The sequence below is a fragment of the Pelodiscus sinensis genome, chromosome 1 (assembly GCF_049634645.1).
Source record: "Pelodiscus sinensis isolate JC-2024 chromosome 1, ASM4963464v1, whole genome shotgun sequence".
In the NCBI taxonomy this organism is placed as follows: Eukaryota; Metazoa; Chordata; order Testudines; family Trionychidae; genus Pelodiscus; species Pelodiscus sinensis.
In genome coordinates, this window is record NC_134711.1 from 62,253,920 (window position 1) to 62,281,436 (window position 27,517).

Here is a 27,517-nt window from a genome sequence, read left to right on the forward strand (position 1 = left end):
GCTGAGCAAAAATGTATGGAGCTCATTTTGGGCTTGTTTTGAAATGGAATTAGCTTCATTTTTTGGCTTATTTTGTATCTTGTGAAAGTTGGCTACTCATCTCCTAGAAGCTGGACCTGCTGCTGACCACTCCCAGGGCACAGCGCAGTCCATGGTGCCAGGACCGTGAGGAAGCTGGCCTTAGCACCTCCGCTGATCACCTAGTCACCATACAGCAAGGTGACCCAGTGCCTGACTTTCCACGACTCAATACAGAGTCACTTTGAAAATCCATGGTGTAGGGCACACTTCTCTTAAAGCAGATAATCGTTTCATGCCAGCTTTTACTGGGGAGGAAGTAAAGGGGGTTAAAATTATTTCGAAGAATAATATAAGCTTGTGTTCTTTTAAGTGATGGGAAGTGTAAAATAATTAATTGAGTATCACCTATGAGAATAGTGATAATTCCAGAGCAAACTCTATTTATGTGCACAAAAACTCTCACAACTAATAGACTAATTATTGTACCAAAATCTTTTTTCCCCAGTGTTTTAGAAAAAAAGATTGTTCCCCTCACTTAAAGCAACAAAAGAGAAAAATTGAATTTCAATCTTAAAAATGAAGAATAAACCTACTAAACTAAACATTACTAGGCATAGATTTTAAAGAAAGAGTACCTCAATAGAATAATACATTACCTATCTTAAAATAATCTCATATGAGCTATGAAAAAAAGCACATTCTTATATCTATGCATGATATTTTACACAGTAGGGAAATTCATTGGTTAAGTTTGATTACAAAATTCTCCTCTTTCCCCCTGACTGTTCTAGACCTATCACACACACATTTGCTTTCAAGCTTCTACAAAATACAATAATAATTGATTTTGGGCTGTATTGCTGACTGACTAAAGAATTTTGAGATCTCAAGCTAAACTGATACAAATAGTTTCATTAACAATGAGGACTTTATAGCTCTTCATATAATACTAATAGTTAAGTTTTTCACACAACTAAGTCTGAAAACAAAAATGTCTCATTTACTTAGCTACATATTGTTACTATAATGTCAGAAGTTACTACAAAAAACTTTTCCTTAGCATTGATATTTTATACAGAGATGGTACAAAGCTTTGATAGTAATAGTAATTGGTATTTTTAATACGTATAAATAATTTTTAAAAACTAAAATTTAAATTTTTTGGAAAATGAATTTTTTTATTTTAGAAGGTTTAAAAATAACTGCTCTAAAAACAAATAGGACACAAAATAAGGTTCAAATTGCATTTCAAAGTATTAACAGATCAATCTGAAAGCAAAGTGATTCACGACAACAGAAAAAGAATGCTTCTATTATGGGCAAATTAACTTAACAAGTGTAACAACATATCAAAGCCATCAATTCATCAAGACCCCATATTTAGCCCATTTTAGGCTCAGATATTTTAAACATGCAGAGCAACGCCCTATGAGAGATTACAAACAATAATAAAAAAACAATAATTCAAAATTCCATCTTTGATACAGGTTCTGGATCTCTGTCAGCTGCTTTTAGAAGCATACAGTATAGTAACACATTCAAGACTTCTACTGATCAGTTAGCAGGAATACAAAACAATGATAACCTATAATAACTTTATCACTTGACTTAAAAACAAATTCCCTTTTAAGCAATAAAATTCCCTCTTAAGCAATAAAATCATCTTATGCTTCTAATATGAACATGCCGTGGGCCAATTAGAGTCTCATTCAGTTAAAATCCTTACCTGTATATATTCATAGAGTTCTTTGTTGTGTCTGACAATAAATTGTAAGGGCAGTCATATTTGAAAATAAAACCATTAGACTATGTTCATGGAATGCTACAACAGAGCCACTGAATGAACAACAAGGAAAGCACAATACCTTTAGCAAGTCTCCTCAGAATTTGACAGCGGCATTTAAAAGAGACAGCTATCATTCTTGCTTACTGTCTTCAGTAGTAAAGTATACTCTAGGCTCTGCTCTGGTGGATGCAGCAGAAGCATATGAATTCCTTGCTCACATACCAGAAGAAAGGTAGTCCCAGTGGGGAGTGACAAAGCTTAATTCCTCTTGGCTGATGCAGAGATCAGCTTCATGTCATCCAGCAAAGCTGTGTCATTCACTACTACTCCTATCAGCACCACTTGCAGTATGAGATCAATGGCTTAAAAAGCAATGTTTCTTTAGCAGCTACAAAGCATCAAATAGTATAAAATGCTAACGATACTACACGGAGCCATTCTACATTCTCTCACATTCCCCTGCTGTGCACAGAGCACTGGTTTCTGTTCTAGGCAAGGGGCCATACATCTCAGCAAATTTAGAGATTTTTTTCCCCCCTCTCTTACGTATCTTTCATTTCCTTTGTGACTTGCACTGAACAATAAGACAAAAGACTAGAGATGCTAGTTGTGAGCCGGGATATTTTAAAACAAAAATATATATATATTTTAAAGGATTTAGATTTTACTTTATAAGAAGGTAGTGAAAAAACTGACTAGCTGATTTTATCATCCAGAAAGCATTTTGATAATTTTAAAACAATTATATTAAGGTGGTAGAAACAAGGGATTAGAGGGAACGAGGGCTGAGAGATATTTGTTATGTGGGATGGATCATGAAGCATTTGAACCCAAAATAAATACAATTATTCTACATAGAAAATATGCAACAAATCAGGTTCACTCACCAACTATAAAGTCCACCTACTGAAACGTAGGGGAAAAAAAGGAAAGAAACTGACATCCACTCTTAGGGTGTTTATGAACCAACTTCATAACTAATCCATCCAAACTTTAATTTTAAATATGGCAAAATATTGCCCCATTACTTCAGATGTTTTACAATCTCTCGTTGCCATTCACACTGATATTTAACATTTCATTCATAGAATAACAAAGTAGGACATGATGCTTAAATGACAGTTCCACCCTATCCTTACAGAGAAACCATTTTTTTTCTAATGGATCAACCTCATAGACTCTGTTACCTTAGAGTAAAAAATTAAACAAAGCTGCATAAAATGTCAAACCAGATTTCTGTCCACAAGACAAATATTTTGTTTGGCAATGTCAATATTGTTAATTTAAATAATTAGATAATTATTAATCTATCACCCCATCTCCTCCTTATTGGGAATACATTTAACAGAGCTTGATATACTCCATGTCCAATTCATTTCCTTCCATTTCAAAATTAGTGAGGGTATATTCTGACATCTTTAAACCAAAGCTGCAGTTAATATGATTATTTAGTGCTAAAATGCTCATGTGCTGCATTGGGGCAGGATTATATTTCTTGGGGGAGTGGGAGTTGCAGGGAAGAATGGGACAATGTTTTTTTTCCATAAATCATACATTTTGTAAATGTTAATAAAGTGAAGGAAGCAACCATGGGAAAGGCCATCCAAAGAAACTCTAAAGGGGAAACATTGTTCTTTAAGTTAGTGGTTCTCTACTTGTGGTCTGTTGACTCCTGGGGAAATGCAGACTACATTTAAGAGTTCCGCGAAAGACTGAAAACTAACTGAATAGAATTCAGCTCTACCACAAATAATATATTTATAATGGGGTCCGAGCTGTCATTCAAAATTTTCTAGAGATCCACAAATGAAAAAAGATCAAGACACGTTTTTCTAAGTACCTCATTAGACACAACAGTTTCTTTCTCCATTTTAAATCAGAATTTCTACTCTACATTTTTTCTTATTTTTGCCTTAGTAGTGGCAACCTCCTTGGTTGTAGCATCAGCCATATTGTGAAAAGACTGGCCAGACACAGTTTATCAGCACATTAAAATATCTCAGACAATAGATTATTCATTTTCATTGGAAGCCAATCAGAGGGTCCCTGGTCATCTCTTCGCCAGCCCTGTTTTCACCTCCCATAGTCTAAAGTTTCAAATAATGGAACAGTTCTAGGCAGTACACTATCTTCTGGCAGTGGACCAATATCAAGTGTTCATATTGATTTTTTTAGATGTGTCAGAAATTTTTGATGCCATAAATCCTGGCAGGAATATGTATAGTTGTTTAAATGGCTCCAATCACTACTCAGGGAAAGCAGAAAAGGCTACTGGATAATTTTTCAACTGTCCCAAAAGCTCTATCCTTTCCCCTTTATTACTCATGGTTCCACCATTTTCTGTATTTTATTAATAATCAAAATTCTCGAATAGGATATTAATTGCCAGGATGATTCTTCTTTTCTTTTAGACTGATGTTCAAGGAAGTATAAAAGACTTTCATTTGTGTTTAAGCGCTTTTCCTGATAGGATGTTTTCCTGAACTGGTCCTTTAATGACAGATACCACATTTTTATTGTCACAGAAATGCTCCGATAGAAGCATTGGGAGAATGCCCCTGTGAAAGGCCTGCCGAGACCCGCACTACGTCCGGTGAGGGGGGGATCACCGGGGAACGGTGCGACGAGCGGCGAACCCTCCGCCGCTTTGCAGGGAGGTGGGGAAAGCCCCACGCAGCTGCTGGCAACGAGCCAGCTGGGGAAACCCAGCCGCCAGCCTGCAAGCGAGGGCGGAGGAGGGGGGCAAGGCGTTCACGAGGGGGAGTCAGTGGGGAACGGCACGGCGAGCGGCGAACCCTCTGCTGCTTTGCAGGGAGGCAGGGGAAGCCCCGTGCAGCCACTGGCAATGAGCCGGCTGGGGAAATCGTGTTATTCTGGGGACGGTCATGTAATTCAAAAAACTTTCCCTAAAAAAAAATCGTGCTATTGCGAAAATGTGTTAAATAAGGAATTACTATATATCTATATCTATATCGATCTATATCTCTATATCTTCTCAAATGTCATCTTCTACCAACTCATCTCTAGAAAGAATGTTTCATAATATGACATCAGTTAAATTCCTCTGAAGTGACTTAAGACAGAAGATTACAATGAAATAAACTATGCTTGTTCTATATGGAACAGGAGACTGTAATTTTTACAAAAAGTAAAATGTCTGTATGAAACCAGGATTGTACAAGAATCTTCTGTCTAAATGACTTTTGGATTGAAAATGAACTTTGTGGAAATTGAAATTTTATAATGGGAAAATGTTGATTTTGCTAAAAATGTTGGCAAACTAGTTTTATGTTGGGAAAATCTAAGTGAAATATTTAGTTTCTCGTCAGTTCAACATTAATCTGCATTCATCTGAGCTGTGACAATGTCTCATAGAATTAGTATCTTTGGCGCTCTGTGAGTATTTTTTTCTGAAGAGAGCAGGCTCCCTGTCCAGACAACATCTCTTATGGTATACTGTAGTCTCCTGTTTGGTAACTGGTGACGGGCATCATTGGAGGCATGTGATCAAACGATTATCATGAGAGAGATGTAGTCAAGCCAGAGAGCCTTGCATATAAAGGAGAATGGGGGCATGAAGCACTCAAACGACAACTCCCACCAGAGAGAACTTAAGTGATTTAAATGAAAGATACTTAAATAGCTGATTTTAATCTAGATTTAGATCAGCAAACATCAAACTTTGATTTAAATCATTCATTTTAATGTTGTTTTGTCTTTACACTTTTTAGTTATTTCCCTGAAGAAAAGTTTATATTCACTGGTTGTAACCCATTAAATCATGTTAGCTTGTAACTACATATAGCCGTTACAGTAAATTTGATTATTATTTTTTCTAACCAGGAGGTCAGACTACATCTATATATAGTTAATTGTATACCTAAACTTACATGAATTCATATGCTAAATGTTTTATATTTTAAATGTTAGAGCTAGATATAAATCCCAAATAAAAATGTAATCTAGCAAATAAGAAAAAACATTCATCACTTTTTATTTTGATAGAAATGCTAAATTCAATTAAAATGCACAAAATAGCATTTATCATTACTATCCAACAAAACTACCTTGTGTGTGCTGGATACACAAGAAAAATGTTAATACAAACATTTTTTTGTATTAAAAACTAATTTATTAAACAAATGAAGTATTATCTGCCATTAGTGAACTGAATTGATTACTTCTGGTAACCACATCCTTCGAGATTTTAGAACTAATAGATCTCATCCTCTCATATCTAGTTTTTATTCATGGATTGGAAAAGGAAAACAAATCTTCCTGCTTTTCCAATTACCACTCAGTTTCTTAACTGACAGAACTACTTGCTGAACTGATATAGTTGAATAAACTGAAATGAAGAAAACACTCTCTCTGCAGAAGAGATATTGCTATCAATAAGCTGTTTTAACACTTGAACAAACTTTGGTTCCAAATGCTTAGCCAGTGACTTCATCAGTTCAGTTGTCTGACTAAAAATTGGCAGCAAATATCTATCACTTGGCATTCTTTTGTAGGTTTAATGCAACTTATTAAAATATATTCAAATAATATTAATCATTAATATAAGTTGTCAATTTCAAATTTAATTTTAAATAGAGTTTATTTAAAAAAACCTGGATTTAATTTAAATTAAAGCTGTGATTAATTTAAAATGAAAAATGTGATTAAAAAAATAAGAATTTTGCCTTGAAAAACATCATGACATCTCAGGAGGACACGGATTATCATCAAACCAAGGAGAAATGGAAAGTTTTGATTTGGTTCAACACACCAAAATGAAATACTTTTATTCAGGAACATCAAGGGGTTTTTTTTGTTGTTGAAAACATCGAAACAAAAATTTCAACATAATGGGATCAGCAAATTGGGAATTTTCCAATCTGTGTACACGCACGCGCGTACACACACACACACAAATCTGATATTTTGACTTTTATGATGATTTGGGATTTGATTTCTATCCTGTCTTATCAATGATGATTTCCATCAGTGGCAATTTGTGCTCTGGAGTTTCAATCTTGGATTGTAATACGCACAGATGGGTTTCAGTCGTGTTTTGTGTAGTAGTTGTGGTCAGCCATTTCCAGAATAGATCATAAATACACAGCTCATTATTACAAACACTTAATAGAAGGGGGCAAAGCATTTTCTTAAAACCATCATGCACTTCCAGGATAGAAACATACTTCTTACAGAACAATTTTTCCCCCACTTTCTTAATCTTCACTCCATTTTAAATTCAGACACCCAGAGTTCACAGGTGATTAAACAAACCTTGGTTTCAGTTTCATGCATCTTGATTCATTCAGACACACATTGGTACTTTGATCAACAGTCTATTTTGTGTGCTATTGCATATGTAATTAACTAAAAAGAGACTGTAGGTGCTTGCAAAGTAATAGCATTTATTACCACTTACATTTAAAATAGAACAACAGGAGAACAAACAGGAGGAGCAATAGTCCCTGCTGAAATAGTTTGGTAATGGAATGCTGGCTGCCAAAGAAATATATTACAATGGCTGGAGACTGTAAAGAAAAAAAAATTCTAAAAGTGAATTTTATATAATAATAATAATACTCCAAAAGCCCAAGCAAAATTAGGGACCCATTGTGCTAAATACTGTATGAAGATATAGAAGAAGACAGCCTTGCCTTGAACCTTGTAATTGGAAACAAGATGCAACCAACAGATACTACAAACAACAGGAGTTATGCAGAGCCAATCAAAACTTGGAATGTCCATTCCTAAAGGACATTCCGATATTTAAAAATTTCTTTCATCCCAAATTGGATCAGAGGGTTGACATTTAAAAATTTCACAGAATTATGAAAAATTGTTTTGAAATATCCAAAATAACATCAAAATGTTCTGCTTCATGAATACTTTGCAATGCTTCATGTCAATAAGGGGGGAACCTTTGTTTAAACTTTGTTTCATCTATTATATATTGACTAATATGGTATCCTATAAAAGTCAAAAGTGTTTTAATCTTCACACGAAGTACATCAACCTAAACAAAATGTTTCAATAACTTTTAGTGAAAAATGTCAATGAAATCAATACATTCCTACAAATAAATTCCTCATTTAGTTAAATTAGCATTTTATAACCATAAGCTGTTCTGGTAAAAACTTTTTTATCTATAGAGATGAGAGGGGAAGAGGATATCAGTAAGAAATCCCATCATAACATTGGTCAGCTATGTCCACATCTTATTGGTTCCCAATTATTTGAAACATGATTTTTTTTATGGATCTCTTAAACATCCACTATATCTGACAATGCTTCATTCAGAATCCAGAATCAGTTGGAATATTTCTTTTAAAATTCACACCAAAGGAAAGTCTTGAGGAAGGAACACAGTAAGTAGAGGGCAGTAGCTTCACATATTCATTCCAGAAAGGTATTTTATGCACAAAGAGCAGCATGAAAGAAAAGACATCAATGGCAGGGGTGGGGAACCCAAGGCCCAGGGACTGGATTCAGCCCCCAGCTTGCCTGGCTTGAGCCTCCCCCCAGCATTGGGGAGTGCACGCTGGTGAAGGGTAGGGTTTTTTTCCTTGCTTCTGTGCAGCTCCCAACTGGTTTTTCTGTAGAGCAGTAACCCCGACCCAAAAAATGTTCCCCACCTTGATCTACACTGAGTTTTGACAAACAGATTGCTCAAACTAGCATCTTTGGAGAAGCAGAGAAAGTGGAACAAGAAAAAGCACAATAGGGGTATGTCTACACTACAGCGCTAATTCGAACTAACTTAGTTCGAATTAGTTAATTCGAACTAAGCTAATTCGAACTAGCGCATCTCGACTTAAAAACTAGTTCGAATTAGCGTTTTGCTAATTCGAACTAGCGCATCCACACTGATTGGACGCAGGGGCGCATTTAAGGGCGGCTGAAACCAGTTCTGGCAGGGCATCAGGTCAGTAGTTGCTTTGTGTGGCTGCTGTCTGAGGCTATCTGAGGCTCGTGCTTAAAGGGACCCCCTGGACAGCCGGTTCTCAGCTTTTCCGCTTGCTTGCCTACGTCGCCGAGGGACAGCAAAGCGTTTTTCTCTGCGCCCGTCTGTGTCGGTGCTTCCCTTCGGGGACGCAGCGGCAGGTGGCAACATGGAGCCAGAGCTCGCCCTGCACTTTCTGGTGCAGTTTATGAACTTGCTGCTGCAAGCCTGCCAGCAATGGCTGGAGGCTGTCTGGTTCCACTTGGTGCACATCAGCCCCCTGCCTCTCCGCCTGGCCACCCTGGGGGCCATGGCGCAGCTGCGGCGGTGCCTGGGCGCCGGCGTGCCCTGCCGCATCTGGCGTCTGGACACCAGCAGCGACTGGTGGGACCGCATCATCCTGGAGCGCTGGGGAGACCAACAGTGGACCCAGAACTTCAGGATGAAGAGGGACACCTTCCTGGAGCTCTGCAAGTGGCTCGACCCTGCTCTGCGCAGAAGGGACACTCGCATGAGGCCCGCCATCCCCCTCCAGAAGCGGGTGGCCATCGCCCTTGGAAGCTCTCCACGCCGGACAGCTACTTATCCGTCAGGAACCAGTTCGGCATGGGGAGATCCACCGTCGGAGCGGTGCTCATGCAGGTATGGCACTCGCCGGCCACTGGGCCGGGGGCAAGAGGGGCTGCAAGGAAGGGATGGGCTGCCCCAGGGAAAACGGGGTGACGGGGAGGGGGAGGAGGCAAAAGTGCCCCGCACAGGAGGGGCCGGTCTCTCCCGGCCGTACTACACGCCGCCCGGGGGGGTTGCTCCTGGGAGTGGGGCGTGGGGCACTGCCAGGGCATGAGCACTCCCAGCCACCCGGGCGCCCCACTGATTCACGCTTTGCCGTGTCTCTCCGCAGTGGGTCAAAGCCATCAACTGAGTGCTGCTCCGCAGGGTGGTCCACCTCGCCGACCTGGATGCCATCATCCGGGGGTTCAGCGCCCTCGGCTTCCCCAACTGCGGGGGGGCCATCGACGGGACGCACATCCCCATCTGTGCCCCGGAACACCAGGCCTCCCAGTATGTCAACCGCAAGGGGTACTTCTCTGTCCTCCTGCAGGCCGTGTGTGACCACCGGGGACAGTTCACGGACATTAATGTGGGCTGGTCCGGCAAGGCACACGACGCCAGAGTGTACCGGAACTCCTCCGTGTGCCAGAGGCTGCACGCCGGGACCTTCTTCCCCGACCGCCACATCAGGGTCAGGGATGCGGACATGCCCGTGTGCCTGGTGGGGGATGCGGCCTATCCCCTACAGCCCTGGCTCATGAAGCCCTACACGGGGCACCTCAACCCCTCCCGCCAGGCCTTCAATGCGAGGCTGACCAGGGCCCGCATCGTGATAGAGGGATCCTTTGGGTGACTGAAAGCCCGATTTAGGTGCCTCCTCACCCGCCTCGACCTTGCCAAGTACAACATCCCTCCCATGGTGGCAGCATGTTGTGTGCTGCACAATTTGTGCGAGAGGAAGGGGGAGGTTTTCCTGCCAGCCTGGATGGCTGAGGCTGACCGCATGGCTGGCCAGTACACTCAGCCCCGCACCGCCGCCATCCAGGAAGCCCAGCGGGGGGCTGTCCGGATCCTGGAAGCCCTGCGGGAGAGCTTCCAGGTGGAGGAGGAAGACTGAACTCTCCCTGCATGCCCCACTGGGGCCTTCCTCCACCCTCCCCTCCTTCCCACTCCCTAACCTCCCTTCCTAATGTCAAATAAAGACACCTATTTTAGCAAAAAAACCCTCTCTTTATTTTACATAACTGGGGTGGGGGGAAGGGAGGAGTGAGGGTGGGAGAGGGGAGGGAGAAACCTGGGAGGAGGGAGCTGGAAGGGGGTGGAAGGGGAGGAAGGGAAGGGAAAGCTCAGGCTTGGGGGTCCGGCTGGCTCTCCCGTCTCGCAACACTGCGGGTGTGGGGGCCTCGGGGGGGAGCGGGTGTGGAGGGTGGGGCAGGAGGGATGGGGGGTGCGGAGGAAGTGGGAGAGGGAGCAGGGGCAGCAGAGGGAGCAGGGGCAGCAGGGGTGGGAGGAGGAGCGAGAGCTGGGGCAGCCACAGGATCCGGAGCAGGAGGAGGCAGGGTCTGGAGGTGGCCTCTGAGGCCACGGCCCTGCTCCTCCAGTGCATCCACACTCTGCTGGCACAGCCGAAGGTCCTCCCGGACCCAGTGCTCCTGGTTGCGGAGCAGCTGCTCCATGAACTGGAGGTGCCGCCGCTGGTAGTCCTCCTCATTCCTGGCACGCCTGCTGGCCCGGGCGCGGGTGGCTGTTGCAGGCGGGGTGGTGCGCCCTGCAGTCCCAGGTGCTGCGGCTGTGGTGAAACAAGAGCAGCGGTCAGTTCTCCCTGGGGACAAGGTGGGTGAAACCCAGCCCCCCTCTGCAAGGCCAAGGCCCCTGCATGACACCCAGCTGCTGCACCATGGTGGGCAAGGCCCAGGCGCACGGTCCTTGGGCTCCCTCTCCCCCCCACCACCTGTACACATAAGAGGAGGATGATGGTACTCACAGGTGGAGGCCTCCCCGGCCTCGGACAACACTGGAGATGTGGTCTGTGGGGTTCCTCAGGGGTCCTGGGTCCTGGGCAGGCTCCCGGCAGGCTCCTGGCTCACGGCGTCCTCCGGCTCCTCCTCCTCGGTGTCCAGGACGGGTCCCTCTGCCCCGGGGTCGATGACCACCCAGGGGGCATGGACGGCGTGAGCCCCCAGGATGCGGTCCAGGGCCTGAAAGTGGGGGGCAGGCCTCCGGGTTGGCCCCTGGCAGGCAGGCCCAGGAGTGGGACTGCCACAGGTCCTTTATTTTACACGGACCTGCTCCCGGGTCCACTGGGTGCCTCTGGCGGCCAGGCTGTCAGCCATGCGGCCGTTCCTGTGGCTAGTGCGGAGATCGTGGACATTGGAGGCTTCCTCCCAAACCTCGATGAGGTCCATGATCTCCGCACTAAACCAAGCGGGCGCCCACCTCTTGCGGCCCCGAGCAGGCTCCTCGGAGCCGCCAGGCCTGTCCCGGGAAGAGGGGGAGGGCTGGGGGGCATCGGGTGGCTAGCTCATGGCGTGCCAGGTGCAGGGTCTGCTGGCTGGGTGCTGGCAGGCTTGCAACTGGCACAAACTGTGTAGCCCTTTAAGGGCTCCTGGGCCGGGAGGGGGGCAGACAAGTTTCCCTGGTGTTGGCCAGAGTGGCCTCCAGGGCAAGCTGGGAAGGATTAGCCTCCCACTAGTTCAAATTAAGTGGCTACACAGCCCTTAATTCGAACTAGCTAATTCGAACTAGGCGTTAGTCCTCGTAGAATGAGGTTTACCTAGTTCGAATTAAGCGCTCCGCTAGTTCGAATTAAGTTTGAACTAGCGGAGCACTAGTGTAGAGCCTATCAAAGTTCATTCGAACTAATGTCTGTTAGTTTGAATTAACTTTGTAGTGTAGACATACCCTAGGAGACAAGACTAGATAAACAGAGATGGGCAGAGTCAAGAAGGACCTTGATGATGATGAGAGTAAGAACTTTAATTTGATATAGTGGAGAATGGCAAATCAGTGAAAGGATTACCTGTTGGAATAATGGTGATTGATCATTTTAATGTTTTTTCAACATGAGCAATAATGCTTTTCAAGTTTAAGATTTAAAAATTATCAGTGCTTTTTACCCTCATTCCTAATTTAGAAGAGGGTCTATAGTTTTGACTCTCTTCATTCAGGATCAGAATGAGTTTGTTTTAAAGCTTCAAAGGAAATTCAAAAACAGATTCCTTTGTAAAGCTCTATCTCTGTTAAATGAAGCTACAGTCACCCACACTAGCCATCCCCTAAACAGCTAGTCCAATGTAAGAAATACTCCTGTTCCACAGAAAAACTAGACTGCTTATAGACAACAATGAATCTTTTTTAATACTTAACTTTGGTGCCCAGATACCATAGAAGTGGCACTTTACATGGCTCTAAAAGCAAACTATTTTTTTCAAGTAAGGAGTAGGGATGTGTTAGGAGCCACAGTTAAATGGTCAACTGATGCACCTGGGCTCATCAGTTGACCTGCATGGTTACACACAACCTCCCTCCCCACTCCTGTGCTGCTGCCACTGTATCAGATATAGAGGCAGGAGGAGGGGAGAGGAGGGACAGGCGTGAGCTGGTACACACAGGGAGCAGGCTTTTAAATCCCCTCCTCCCCCACGTGTAAGAGTGCAACCGCTGAAAAATCGAGCAGTTACACGTTTACCAAAAAAAACCACCCCAACACATACTTTTTAACATCCCTACTAGAGTGTGAGATCTAGACAGAAAATGATTAGATTTGGGGCTACTGGCAATCTAGGAACCCCTGGATGAACACCTACAAGTTATCTTAATGTATGGTAAGATAAATCAGTATTGCCTCACCCGGGGACGACTTGTAAGAGGATATATTGAAGAAAAACTGTTTCAGTATTGAAAATCTGAACACATTTTGTAGATTCTCCAATTTATAAACCATGGGGCTAATGTCTGGTACTACTATGATTTCATAAACTAAAACCAAACAGTAATCTGGTTTTCTGAATGCATTTTATACAACTCTGTATAATATTAAATTATAGAGAATGTGCACTTTTTCTTAACAAAATTAATTTTCTAGTGAACACCACCAGTGAATGCTCTACCCTATATTGTGTTCTTTATAGCAAACTGTACAACAAATGCATAAAAATCCTAGAATAACTGGTGAGAAAATTGAAATTGTCTTTTCCAATAAAGCGTGCAATTGTAGAAAGTCTGAGAAATGTTTGTTTACATGCAGGAAATGTTCTTTGCAGACCTTTGAGGAACTTAATACAACACAGATCTTTCATTCTTAACCTAATTATACTTACTGTAAAATACATGGTTCAGCTGTTCTAACAAATGCTTTCACAAATGCATACCTTTGCTTTAAAAAATAATTATGGGGTTGAAAGAAAATGTAATATATTAAAGAAATGATACCGTATGTGCTACAATAACAAAGAACCCTATCTTAGTAGCTCTATTAAATTCTGTCTTTGAAAGGCATCACTAAATATAGATGAACTATGTGAAATTTTAATTTGGGCAAAACCTATGTGACATGAATCCACAACACTGCACCATGTTTCTTGATTTTGAGTCATAAAATTCAGGGTGGAGGGGAGGGAGAAGTGCTTTCTTTCAGGAACACTGCTAAGAAATCTTCTTAGTCTCTTCTGTCACAATGATTCATAAACAGCTTGTAGACTTCCAAATATGATGATAATTTTTTACCTATGTTGGAAACAGAAGCACTAAAGGATAGAAAATGATACAACAGAAACCAAAAAGGATTCTGCACCTATGTCTGTAGATTTTGATGAGGAAAACTATAAATAACCACCCCCCTCCAGCACCGCGCACTCAGCCTAGTGGTGATGTCCGCCAGCAGCCTGAATACAATTACAGTCCTTGGGATTTAATGTAATCTCAAAATGAAGGAATGTCTCTGTTTTACAAGCAGTTTCCATGTGCTTCAGTACATGGTTAAAGGCTTCCGTAATTCCAATCTCTACAGGGCTTTATACTTTTTCAATTAGTCACAAAGCTGACCTTCCTTCTGCTGCAGCATCCTTCATCTTATGGAAAACAGAGTTAGCTTTTGAAAAGCTAGGATAAGAATATTACTTGGCTCCCAAAGGTGTTTGATTTGAAAAGTCCTTTTGGGGATGGTAAGGTAATTTTACCTGTTCTAAACAAATTGCTATAATACAATCTACACACTTATTCTTTACGCAGCGGAATAAAGATGCTAAACACAACACAGTGGAAAGCAATAAAATGCAGTTAGGAAATTCCTACACTTGCTATTACCATTCAAGTGGGATAAAGCCTCTTACACTTAAGAGAAAACAGCTGTTTTGACTCTGCCATTTAAAATCAAAAGATTATTCTAATACCACAGAAACTGCTTAGAACAAAAAGCAGAATTATACCTTTTTCTAACTGTATCACTTGCGTCTGTATTTAATTTTGATTTTTTTAAATTATTGAACAATTATGTAAATGTGAACACCACATGAACTGATAAAATGTACCTTGTGAGAGATACGACCAAATGTTGGTGTTCATAATATGTTTAGCATATAAGTTATATAAGTTTTTCAGGTGTGAACTTCAAAGATTTTTATAGGCAAAACTTTATGTCCAAGAAACCCTAGAAGGACAATAAGAGGTTGTCACTACGGTGATGCAGCACATAGATGACGTAATACAGGTTACCGAACGTAAATAAAAGTTTCAGTCCACAGCTATTTCTGATGGTCAACTTATAAATCCTTGAAAATACATAACTGGAAAGCTAAACCTGATTCACTGATGCAATTATATTCCTGTCTCTGCATAAATTTTAAGACAGCAAAACTGGATTACAATTCCTTTGTTAAAATGAAGTGTGTATAGGAGGCCCCCAACTTGCGACATGATTGGTTCTGGGGGAAGCATTGCAAGTTGGGGGCATCATAACTCAAACATGCATTTAGAATAGGTGCCGTGTGCAGTCATAAATGCGGGCTGAGGACATAAGTTGGGGGTTTCCGGCCCCTTTTGCGTTTACAAAAATGGTTGTAAGTGTGGGGGGTCAGAACTCAGACAGTCACATGTCGGGGGCCTCCTCTATTTGTACTGAAATCAGGACTGACAAGGAGTGCTTTGGTTGCTATTTGAGTAGTTGTCAACCTATGTAGTCTCCCTCTTTCTCCAGAAATACCATCTGTCAGAATATACTGGGTGAGCTGCAGAATCTGTACACCTTTTTCACTTGTCCAATACACAATAAAGTATGGGGAGAGAGATCAAATATGTAACAGATGAGAATTGACAAAGAAAATAAGTGGAAAGGGGAGCTGCATTCCGAGTTTCAACACTTGGAGGCTGACTGCTAAGAATATATTGAGTTTGTTCTACACGACAGCAAGTGGGGTAGACAAATGGCTAATGTACTCAATATTCTTTTTTTATCCCTGCATTTATGTAACATCACCCTATCCCTACAGATTATGCCATGAAGTAACACCAGGATTTTGGCTTCTGAGGGAGTAACATTCTTATGCAGAGAAGAAGCCATAATAGATGTGACAAGATGGACAGAGACAAGTTAGGCGAGCAATATCTTTTATTGGGCCAACTCCTATTGGTGAGAGAGACTAGCTTTTGACTGACATAGGCAAGATCTATCGGGGGGGGGGGAGGGAGTGGGTTAGGAGGGGAGAGGGACCAGGAGTGCCATTTGGGCCAGCCTCAGGAGACAACAAAGGGGCCTCAAATTTTGACATTTTTCCCAAGTCATTTCCATTTATTATACACCTTGCAATTATAACAGAGACAACAAAAGAAGCGTTATACAATTGCAAAAAATTGATTTAAATCAATGTGAGACCTTAGGCCTTTGCCAATTTTTCAGTCATATCCAAGTGTTTATCTACATGACTGGAGTCATCATCAACAGCCATGGGCTCAACGCCTGTTGGTGTCCGATGCCCTCCTCACTATTTCCTTCCATCTTTTCCTGTCCTGTGCGGAGCGGCTTAGTTTCTGTAGACTAGCTCCGCACCAATCTACTATATCATCTACCCATTCTCTATGGGATCTGCCTCTCCTATTCGGATCATACATTATGCCAAATATCAGAGTCTTAACTTTTTGCTTGTTGTTCATTCTTTAGATATGCCCGAATAGCTGTAGCTTCCGTTGTATAACCTTCTGCAGTAGGTTCTCTTTTGGCTGTATCTTTTTACATAATTCCTCATTGGTGACCTTCTGCATCCATCCTATTCTCAAGATCTTTCTATAACAACTCCTCTCGACCGCCAATATCCTTCTCTTCGAATCTTTCATTATCACCCATGTCTCACATCCTACAAAATGCCACTAAATGAACACATTTTCAAGAGGCTCAACTTCGTTCCTAAGCTAGTCGCTTTACTTTTCCAGATCTCATCCACTGCCTTCAAACTCGCTCTTGCTTTCGCTGTTCTAGTTGCTATTGCCTTCTTACAGTCTAGACCATACGTCATGTTTCTCCCCAAATACGTGAACTTCTCCATGTTCCCTAGATCGATCCCATCTACACCTATCTTCCTTACTATTTCCTTATCTCCAAATAACATTGTCTTCGTCTTATCAATATTCATAATCAGTCCATACTGCTTCCCTTCCTCACTTAGCACCTGCACCGTTCTCGCTAGCTTCTCTTCATCTTCCTCGATGATAACTATATCATCCATGAACCTCAAGTAGTTAATTCTCATCCCATGCACTGATATCCCTTCTACCTCTTCCTTGATCTTGTCCATCACTCTCTGTAGGTGCGTGATGAAGATATTCGGCGACATCAGATCTCCTTGTACCTCTACTCATTCTAAACCAACTTCCCAACTCTCCGTATGTTCTCACCACTGCCTCCACATTATCGTTGATATCCTTCAACAACCGTATCAGTCTGCTATCAACTCCGCACGACACCAATACCGCTCAAGTCACTTTCTGATCTATACCGTCAAATGCCTTCTGAAAATCGACGAAGCAATTGTAGATGTTCTTGTTCTTTTGCCGAGCTTTCTTCACTATCAATCTTAGTGCCAATATCTGCTGTATGGTACTTCTATCTGCTATTAGTGATTCTACATTATGAAACGCTGTTTACAGTCTCTGCATAGTTTAGAGGTTTTGAAAGTCATAATTTATTCTGTTACTGCAAAGTGATTTTGCTTGGTCTGAGGGTGCGTTTAACCTTTAAATTAGATGTTTATCTCTGCATAGGAGATTTTCATATTCCTGTTTTTTCTTGTGTGTCTTCATATACAATAACCATATCAGGCTCAGCTGTAAGCTACCTCTTCGGCCAGTTTTAGATTCACCTTTAAAGGCTTTTTTTGTGATAATAAACTTTTAATTCTAGTTGTTTAATAAACATATATAATCTGGCAATCACCCCATGTTCATATTCACAATGACGCACCAGTTATTAGAGGAATTTAATAATGGGAACATGTTAGCAGACAAAATTCCAAGACTTTGAAATAAGGCTATAAGACAGTAGTAAATAACCCCTCCAAACCATTATTATCTATTATCCGTTGTAAAGTATATACAATTAAAATTTTGTATAACCAATTGCCTTTAGTGAATTAATTTATTGTATGTTACTGTGTTTTAAAAGAACCTCTTTATAAAAATGAAGTGAAGATTTGAAAGTGGTGCAAGTAAGAGACGGTAAAAGCAACAGAGTGAAGCAGCAGTTAAGAGTTTAAAGCCAACAACATCATTTCTCATAGAAAAGATACCTCAGCCATGACATTGTGATCATACTGACAGTGATACGTCCAGTTCGGATGATGAAAACTTTGTACCCACAAATGACATTTCAATGCCACTGCCTTAAAATGAGGAGGTCATTTAATCAAGACACAGAAATGCCAACAGTAGCAACAGATGCAAAATCTAGGCTCAATTTAGAGACTGTGCAGGCAGAAAATGAGGACTTTGGAGATGCTGCACAGAAAAAGCAAGAACTTATGACTAGCAAAGTACTCAATGTAACAACAGTGGCATCAGAACCTGACTTTGGACTTCTTGATAAGAACAATGTTGCTCAAATGTAGTCGTTTCTCATAGTAGTTTTCAGATTCTAAGTAATAAACTGAAAGATACTGAAAATCATGCTTTCCTACTCTTTTGACAACAAAGACTCTTCCAAATGGAGAGATCTACAGAAGAGTTTGGCTCTGCTGGAGCATGGAAAAGCAGGCTCTGTACCATGTACCCTGTTATATTTTTAACAGTAATACTTCACATGCATCAGTATGTTACATGGAAATCAGCTAGTAGAGCAGCACTAGCTAACAGTTCAACTGAAAAGTTACTCCTGAGTGAAATAAACACAGAAACTGATAACTAGAAAAAAATCTTTGAGTGCATATTGAATGTCATTCTTTTTCTTTCTGAACAGGGATTGGCTTTGTTTGGTTCCCATCAATGTATCGGTGATGCTATAAATGGAAACTTTCTTGGTATACTTGAGTTTCTTATCAAGTATGACCCCACTTTTATCAGGCCATGTTAAGCAAATTCGCGAATCACAAGAGAGCGGAAAACCCATGCAAGTCCATTATTTGTATACCCGAATACAAATCGAGTTTATTGAGCTGTGTGGAACATTTGTGCAAACAACAATTCTTGACAAGATACAACATGCAAAGTACTTTTCAATTATTATTGATGCAACTCCACACTGTTCTCATAAAGAACAGACAACCTTAGTTGTTCAATATGTTAAAATTCCAGGAAGTTCAAATGTTTCAATTGAAGAACAATTCATTTTGTTCGATAATTTCATGAAAAAAATGGAAAAGAAATCACCACTTGTGTATTCAAAATTCTGGAAGGCTTCAAATTAAATTTTCAAGTCTGCATTGGTCAAGCGTAGGTATGACAATGGATCCAATATGGCTGCGAAGTACAACCGAGTACAAACAGTCCTTCTTGAGGAAACCTAAACTGTATTTTCTCCATTTGTGGCAACCACACATTAAATCTTGTCAGCACTGATTGCACTAAACCATGCAAAGAAGCAATTGCATACTTTGGAACAATCCAGCAATTATACAACCTCTTCAGTAGCAGTCCTCGAATGTGGGAAATTCTGAAGCAGCACCTGCCAGTTTCCCTTCACGGCACACCAACAACAAGATGGTCAGCATGAATTGATGGTATTAAATCAGTTGTACAGCATGTAGACTCTGTGAGAAAGGCTTTATGAGCGCTTGATTCTTTTACTCACAGCAGACTCACACCAAGCTTAAAACATTTCAGAAGTATACATCCAAATCTGAATTCATTTTAATGTCATCCATGTGGATCAAGATGCTAAAAATGATCCATGAAACTAATCTTGTAATTGAAGGACACAATGCTACAGTAGATGCTGAGAGGGATAACACTGAATAACTTCTTAAAGATATTCAAAAGATTCATGATCAATGGGATGCAATCCTTTCCAAGTCCAAATCAGTAGCACGGGGTATTGACATTTCATCTGAGTTTTGCATCAATCGCAGCTTAACATCTCAATCTGATGCAGAAAGGCACTACTGAGTCAATGGTTTTTTTGTTAGTATTGACTCTGTCAAATCTGATCTTACATGTCGATTTGAATTACTGCGACAAATTTGTACTCTTTTTGTATTCCTTTGGGCGTTCAGAGAACTAAGTGATGAAGATCTATATTCAGCAGCTGAACAGTTTCAACAAAGGTACAACGAAATTTCAAGAGAGCTCTGTGACAATCCTGAAATGTATGTATTCCACCAACTTTAAATCAGACTGCAAGCCAAAAGAACTGCTTCAAGAAATATTCGATCTCAGCCTTGCATTACGTATTTTTATCCGTCTCCCTGCATTAGTGGCTTCAGGAGAATGCACATTCCACTTGTTAAAAAATAAATATCATCATTCTACAATGGGACAAGAGCATTTGAATGGGCTCGTAATGCTTAACATTAACAGTGATGTTGCACGTAAATTTTTCTTCAGTTATAAACGAGTTTGCACACAACAAAGCCAGAAAAGCATTCCTAAAATGAAGAGTTTTGCTTGCAGTGGAAACTCACAATTCAAGTTACATTTTTAATACACATGCTATTGGTATAATGACTTTATTGTTAATCAATAAATGTCTCAAGTGCTCATTTTTATATATTCTTTTGGTTTTAATATGACCCCATGGATGAGAAGTTAGATACTTTGGGGACCTGGGGCCTCTAAATTCAAAGTGGCCTGGGCCTCTGACATTCTCTGAGAGGGCCTGCACATTGGTCTTTGGAAGAATTTGTGTAGCTAGAAAACTTCTCTCTCACCCACAGGAGGATGGTCCAATAAAAGATATTACCTCAGCTAATCTGTGTGTCTAAGATTCTAGGACTGACAGAGCTACAACATCACTACATACAAGGTGCACATTAAGCAAAGCAAATTTATTATCAAACTTTTTTTTGTAAATGGTCTCTTTGTCTGAAGTACATCCTCTATATTGACTGGTTTTTGGCAATCTTCACACTATATGCCAGTAAGTAAACTGCGTAAGGGGCCAAATCTCGTGTGTTTCAGTCTACCATACATGCTATGAGTCTGCAGCCTTAATAGCCTTTTGAGGAGGTTGCACTGTTTCTGCTTATAATTGTAGCATGCCGTGTAGAGGCTCTATTAACCTGATGTCTTTGCATCATATCCTACAGTATGAATTTCTGAAAACATAACTGTTTAATATCTTTTCATCATCAAATTACCTAAAATGTATTATTTCAATCCTCTCACCTGAAATTAAAAAAAGCAAAATAAAATTCACTGAAGTTTATCTCCACAGCTTACTTCACCACAGATGTAATGACCTAGGTCACGCTGTGTGGCACTAAACATTTTCATACATCATAGCTCAGCGAGAGGAAGTCATACAGAGCAATATGGATTATTTGGCAAATTGAGTCAATTAAACAAAATGAGTTTTAAAACAGCCAAAGGCAAGATTAAGGAAAAAAGAATGCAGAACACATCTATACAAAGAGGAATCATATCTTGAAAAAAGTGATTCTGAGAAGGGTTATAACCAACATGTAACTCAGTATGAGTTCCCAGTGTGATACTATGGCAAAAAGGGCCAATACAATCCTTGGATGCAGAAAAAGGTGAGTAATCGTGGGAGTCAGGAAGAGATTTAATGTCTTTATATAGTATTGGAGAGACAAACACTAGAATACTCGGTCTAATTGTGCTGTGCATTAGAGAGGGTGCACAGAACAGCCACAAAAAATACACGAGAGCGGAAGAAAATGCCTTTTAGCAAGAGGCTTAAAAAGCTCGATTTATCTAGTTTATCAAAAAGAAATCTTGATTGTGGCGTACAAGTACCTTCACAAGGAGAAAATATGGAATAGTACCAAAGGGCTCTTCAGTCTAGCAGAGAAAATATAACAGGAACTATAGCTAGAAGTTAAAGCCTGACAGCTTTAAATTAGAAATTAGGTACAATTCTTACAGGATGATTAAATGAACTACCAAGGAATATAGTCGATTATCTATCACTTGATATCTTCAAGTCAAGACTGATGCCTTTCTGGAAGATATGTTTTAGTCAAACAAGTTTTTGAGCAGGGGTAAAAGTGTGAAATTCTATAATTTGTGTTATACAAAAACAAGAGGTCAAACTAGATGCTCTAATTGTCCCCTATGCCTTTAAAACTGAGGCCCCGGAGGTTTTTCGCCTTCCTCTGTAGCATGGGGTACAGATCAGAGCTAGAGGATTCTCTGCATCTTGGGGTCTTCAAAGTTTTTGAAGGCTTCAATATCTGAGATATAGGTGAGAGGATTATTCTAGGAGGGGTGGGTGAGATTTTGTGGCCTGCACTGTGCAGGGGGTCAGACTAGATGATCATAATGGTCCCTTCTGACCTTAAAGTCTATGAGTATATGAGTAAAACCCCTATGACCAAGGATGACAATATGATTGCATACTGCTGATATCTTTTCTCTTACCCCGTTTAAACAGTGGATTTAGTAATAATTAAGTTTGCGTGAGAAACTCTGAAGAGTGTTTAGGCTATTTCCATCCTGAAATATTTACATAGGCAGACTATGAAATTCCCTGCATTGTCACAACCTGAAATCTGTGCATATACAATTTGATTAAAATTTGGGATTATCTGCAAAACCTGTTTTAACAAAAATAAATGAATAATTTTGTTTGTTTACTTTTAAAATTTCTTCTAAATATTAAAAGCTATAGTATAGCTAGAAATATTGACTATTTAAACTTCCCCCTATTTTCATTTCAACTTTCCTTGTCCTATTATGTAGGGTTGCTATGCATTACTAAACAAGAGATGCTTCCTATCTGAGGTGACAATGTTACAACAGGGTCATACCCTCCCATTTTGTTGTGAAAATAAGGGCAAGGAACCATAGAAACATAAAACAAAAATAAGGTGTGTCAGTTAATGCATAGATAACATCTAGGTCATGAAATTAAGATGTTGGTAGTGAGTATAGCTAAAGAATCCTTATCATTAGGGCTGGAAAAAAATGATCAGATACCTACGAGGAAATCACAACTACAACTAATGCTGCTATGCTCAAAGTCAATGTATTGCAATACTTGTAACATGCCTCTCAGGGGAGAGAGCTGGATAACCCACAAACTTATTTTCGGATCATTCCACTATGGGTCATTAGCGTTGTAGTAGCATCCTGCTGCTATTCATCATATTTTTATTAGCACCATTTAAAACAGTCTTTAAAAAAATATAGAAGTCACGCTAGACACAACACTAACACTCTGAAACTTGCAGAAACAATTTTTTGTCCTCCCCACTGCTCACAGTATACTTATAACATTCTGAGTTAACACAGCATTACACACAATATAATCAATAACAAACGGTGAGCAGCTAAATATAGATTTTTAGCTATATATTAATAAATGACCTGATAAAGAACTAAAACCAATTTGTCAAGAGAACAAATGTTTTTCTCCTGAAAGTTAAGAGTCATAAAAATCAAAATCAGAATATCTATCAGAGGCAGCAAGGGGGGAGCAGGACCCAGTGCTGGGGGGAGCCAGCTTAAAAGCTGGTTCTCCCCCTCCATCCCCCAGCACCATATCCGTGGGGGAGGGAGTTGGAGGAAAAGGCACAGCAGGAACCAGGTGTGAGCCAGGTGTGTGCTGCGCCTCTGCCTCTTAAATGTAGTAAGAGCCACAATTGAAATTCCATTTACTATTTGATTAGCTAATTAAATGCAATTTAACATCCTTATATCTGTCATCATCAGGGCTCACCTAACTGCAGCGAGCCCCACTCGCCAGCTTCACTGTCTGGCAATCTGCGCATGTGCAGATCGTTCTGTGCATGCACAGATCACCCGAACCCGGCTCTTCCGGGTTGCAATCTACTCACCACGGGCGAGTAGATTGCATTATTTGTCGAGCCCCTGGTCATCATGGTAGCTACAGTCAGAGGAATGCTGCTATCTCAGTTGATTATCAGTAGCACATCATTGTTTTAATTCCTTTTTTCTAACGCTTTCTTGAAATTCTGCATATAACACTCATACACTGATTTTCTCTTGCAGCAGATTATAGGATTAAATAATGTTTTATCAATATACACTGCTTCTTGTTTGCCATTTAGTAAATTATTATGGAACAGTAGTCGTTATTTCATAATTAAAGCTGAGGCTAGCTTTCCATTACCAGCCCAGTTTTCATCCCTATTCCCCAAAAGATACTGAACTTCATCCAAAAGATACTGAACTTTGTGAAATACTGCATGACAAATCTCATTCCAAAATGTTATGGGAAGTGTGATACAAATCATTAGAAGAGATTTGAGCATTTTCCTGACGGTAGGGTTTTTTGGTTTTTTTGTTTTTTGTTTTTGTCTTATGAAACAAAAATGACTTTAAATATAAACTCCCAGTTTGTTTCATTTTGTTGGTCTTACTGATGAGAAATATCTTGAAACATTTTCATGGAAGGTTAGAAGCAAAATTACTACAGTAACTGAAAACTGTACTGTCACAAAATCAGCTCTATCTAGCTAAAGACAAAGAGTAACAAGAAAACATTCTAGAAATACATGAGAAGCAAAAGAAAGACCAAGGACCTGGAAGGCCCACTGCTCAATGAAAAGGGAAAAACAATAACAGAAAATGTTGAAATGGCAAAGGTGTTTAATGACTTCTTTGTTTCAGTTTTCACCAAGAAGGCTGTTGGTATTGAATGCCTAGAATAGTGAATGCTGGAGAAAAGAAGTTAAGTTGAGAGATAAAAATAGAAAAGAACAAGTTAAAAATATTTAGAAATGTTAGATGTTTTCAAGTCATCAGTGCCTGATGAAATGCATCGTAGAATATTCAAGGAGCAGACTGAGAAGGTATCTGAGCCATAAGCCATCAGCTTTAAAAAGTCATGGAGGAGAGGAGGCATTCCAGAAGACTGGAAAACAGTAAATATAGTGCCCTCTATAAAAAGGGAAATCAGGACGGACCAGTCAGCTTAACCTCTGTGCAAAGAAAGATAATGGAGGAAATAATTAAGGAATCCATCTGCAAATACAGTGATAAGTAATAGTCAGCATGGATTTGTAAAGAACAAATAATGTCAAACTAACCTGATAGCATTCTTTGACATAATACCCCTTGGGATAAGGGAGAAGTGGTAGATGTGGCATACCTAGACTTTAGTAAAACCTTTGATACAGTCTCCCATGACCCTTTTTATACATAAACTAGGGAAATACAACCTAGATGGGATGGGTGCATAACTGGTTGGATGACCATTCTTAGAGAGTAGTTATCAATGCTTCACCGTCATGCTAGAAGGGCACTACAAGTAGAGTTCCATAGGGTTCAGTTTTGTTATCTTCACCAATGATTTAGATAGTGGCATAGAGAGTTTGCTTATAAAGTTTGTGGAGGATGACAAGCTGGGAGGAGCTGCAAGGATATGATGATAAGTTGGGAGAATATGATTACAATTCAGAATGATCTGGACAAACTGGAAAACATGGTCTGAGGTAAATAAGATGAAATTCAATAAGGACAAATGCAAAGTACAGGTTAAACCTCTCTCAACTGGGACTCTGTGATCTGGCAACATCCGTGGTTGAGACCAGGTGGAGGGCCAGAGGCAGGAGCTCTGTGGGGGCTGTGAACCCAGCCACGCTGGCTGCAAAGAGGCCAGCGGCTGGGATCCCTGCTGTGGGAGTCCGGCTGAGACAGTGGCAGGGCGGCTGGAATGCCAATGGGCTCTGGCAGTGCAGTGGTCTATTGCGGTGGGGTCAGGAGTGTGGGGCTGCCGCAGCAGGGCTGGAGGAGCCAGAAACACTGGCAGCAGGGCTGGGGTTGCCCCGGTTAGGCTGACTGGGTTGGGAATCCTGGTGACTGAGCAGCAGTCTTCCCCAGGGCGAGGAGGGGAAAGAGCGGGAATCCCGGAGGAGAGGCTGCGGGTTGGCAGGACCAGAGCTGCTGCGGCAAGGCTGGCGGGGCTGGGAGCACTGGAACCAGGGCAGTGGTGTGCAGTGATGAAGATGAGTGTCCCAGGGCAGGATCATGGGCTGCTGTGGCAGGCCAGCAGTGCTGGTCGCATATGGGGAGTCCACTGGGAGGCCAGCCCACGAGTGGAGTCAGGCTGGGGGATCAAAGGTAGGGGAGCAGAAATGACCTCTCCTGGTCCAGCAAAATCCCTCCTTCGGGACCACTCAGGTTCCAAGGGTGCCGGCCCAGGGAGGTCCAACCTGTATTCCACCTAGGAAGGAACAATCAGTTTCACATATACAAAATGGGAAGTAACTGTCTAGGAACTATTGCAGAAAGGGATATTGGAGTCATAGTGGACCACAAGCTAAATATGATTCAAGAATGTTACACTGTTGCCAAAAAAAATGGAGAAAGTCCAGAGAAGAGAAAAGTTTGGAAAAGAGATGATCCAGAGGGGACACGATAATAGCTTTCAAGTACCTAAAAGAGCATTACAAGGAGGAGAGGAAAAATTATTCTTCTTATTCTCTGAGGAGAGAACAATAAGTAATGGACTTAAATTGCAACAACAATTATGTTGGTTTATGTTGGACATCAGGAAATACTCCTAACTGCCAGGGTGGATAAGCACTGGAATAAATTGCCTAGAGAGGTGGGATCTCCATCACTGGAGATATTGAAGAGCTGGTTAGGTGAACATCTGTCCGGGATGACCTAGATGATGGCTGGTCTTGCTGTGAGGGTAGGAGACTCTGGACTTGATGACCTCTCAAGGCTCTTTCCAGTTCTAGTGCTCTATGATTCTGGAGCAGACATATATAAGTGAAAGAAGCTTCAGGGGGTAGCCGAGTTAGTCTGTACAGGATAAACTTAAAAAACAACAAATGGTCTGGTAGCACTTTATAGACTAACAAAATAAATAGATGGTATCATGAACTTTCGTGGGCACAGCCCACTTCTTCAGACTCTGGTCATCTGAAGAAGCGGGCTGTACCCACGAAAGCTCATGATACCATGTACATGTTTTGTTAGTCTATAAAAGTGCTACCAGACCATGTGTTGTTTTTTAAGTTTATATAAGTGAAAGTTATTTTCTTTACAAAGATTCAGAACTCAAAAGGTGGAATGTGTGAACAAAGATTAGAGATACATCTTGCTTCCCATTGCCAAAAGATTTTTCATCCCTTGTTATGCCCCATCTGATTTACACCACTCACCCAAATTTACTGTTAGCCACTACATTTGTTCTTTTCAATATTTGCATATTTTTGCAAAAGCTATTTATAATGCTCTACTCCTGAGTCTACACAGCTTTAAAGAGTTAAACGCATGGTGCACATTCTTGATTACATTACTATGCACATATCAGTGCCACACACTAAGTACCACAATTCAGAGATAGATAAGACCTATTAGATCAGCTAGTCCATTTATCTGACAGTGCAGGATTGGTCCTACAGGTAGCTCTTATCTAGTCTAGTTCTACAGGCTAGTAACTATCCACTTTGCATATATTCAGATGTTTTACTCAGCCCAACAAATCTCACTGAGAGGAAGATTTTCTTAAATAGTCACCCTATATTTTCTGTTTTTTAATTTCATCATGTACCACCTGCTAGTTATAAGGATTTCAACCTCTTTAAATTATTTAACTTTTAACCATCATAACTTTAAACATCATAGAATGTTATGCTTTTCCA

The 27,517-nt window shown here is 40.9% G+C and overlaps 1 protein-coding gene across 17 annotated transcripts in view; it reads right to left on the reverse strand.

The window, feature by feature from the left end:
- GRIP1 (glutamate receptor interacting protein 1) overlaps nucleotides 1-27,517 on the reverse strand; it is a 511,591-nt gene that overhangs the window by 234,980 nt on the left and 249,094 nt on the right. Inside the window, exon 1 of one of the 17 annotated variants that reach the window (XM_075931271.1) lies at nucleotides 1,887-2,053. The exons of the other annotated variants lie outside the window; for them this stretch is intronic. Within the exon in view, the coding sequence (XP_075787386.1) occupies nucleotides 1,887-1,941 (55 nt within the window). The 5' untranslated portion in view covers nucleotides 1,942-2,053. Of the gene's footprint in view, nucleotides 1-1,886; nucleotides 2,054-27,517 lie in introns of those variants that run through there. 17 annotated transcript variants of the gene reach the window in all.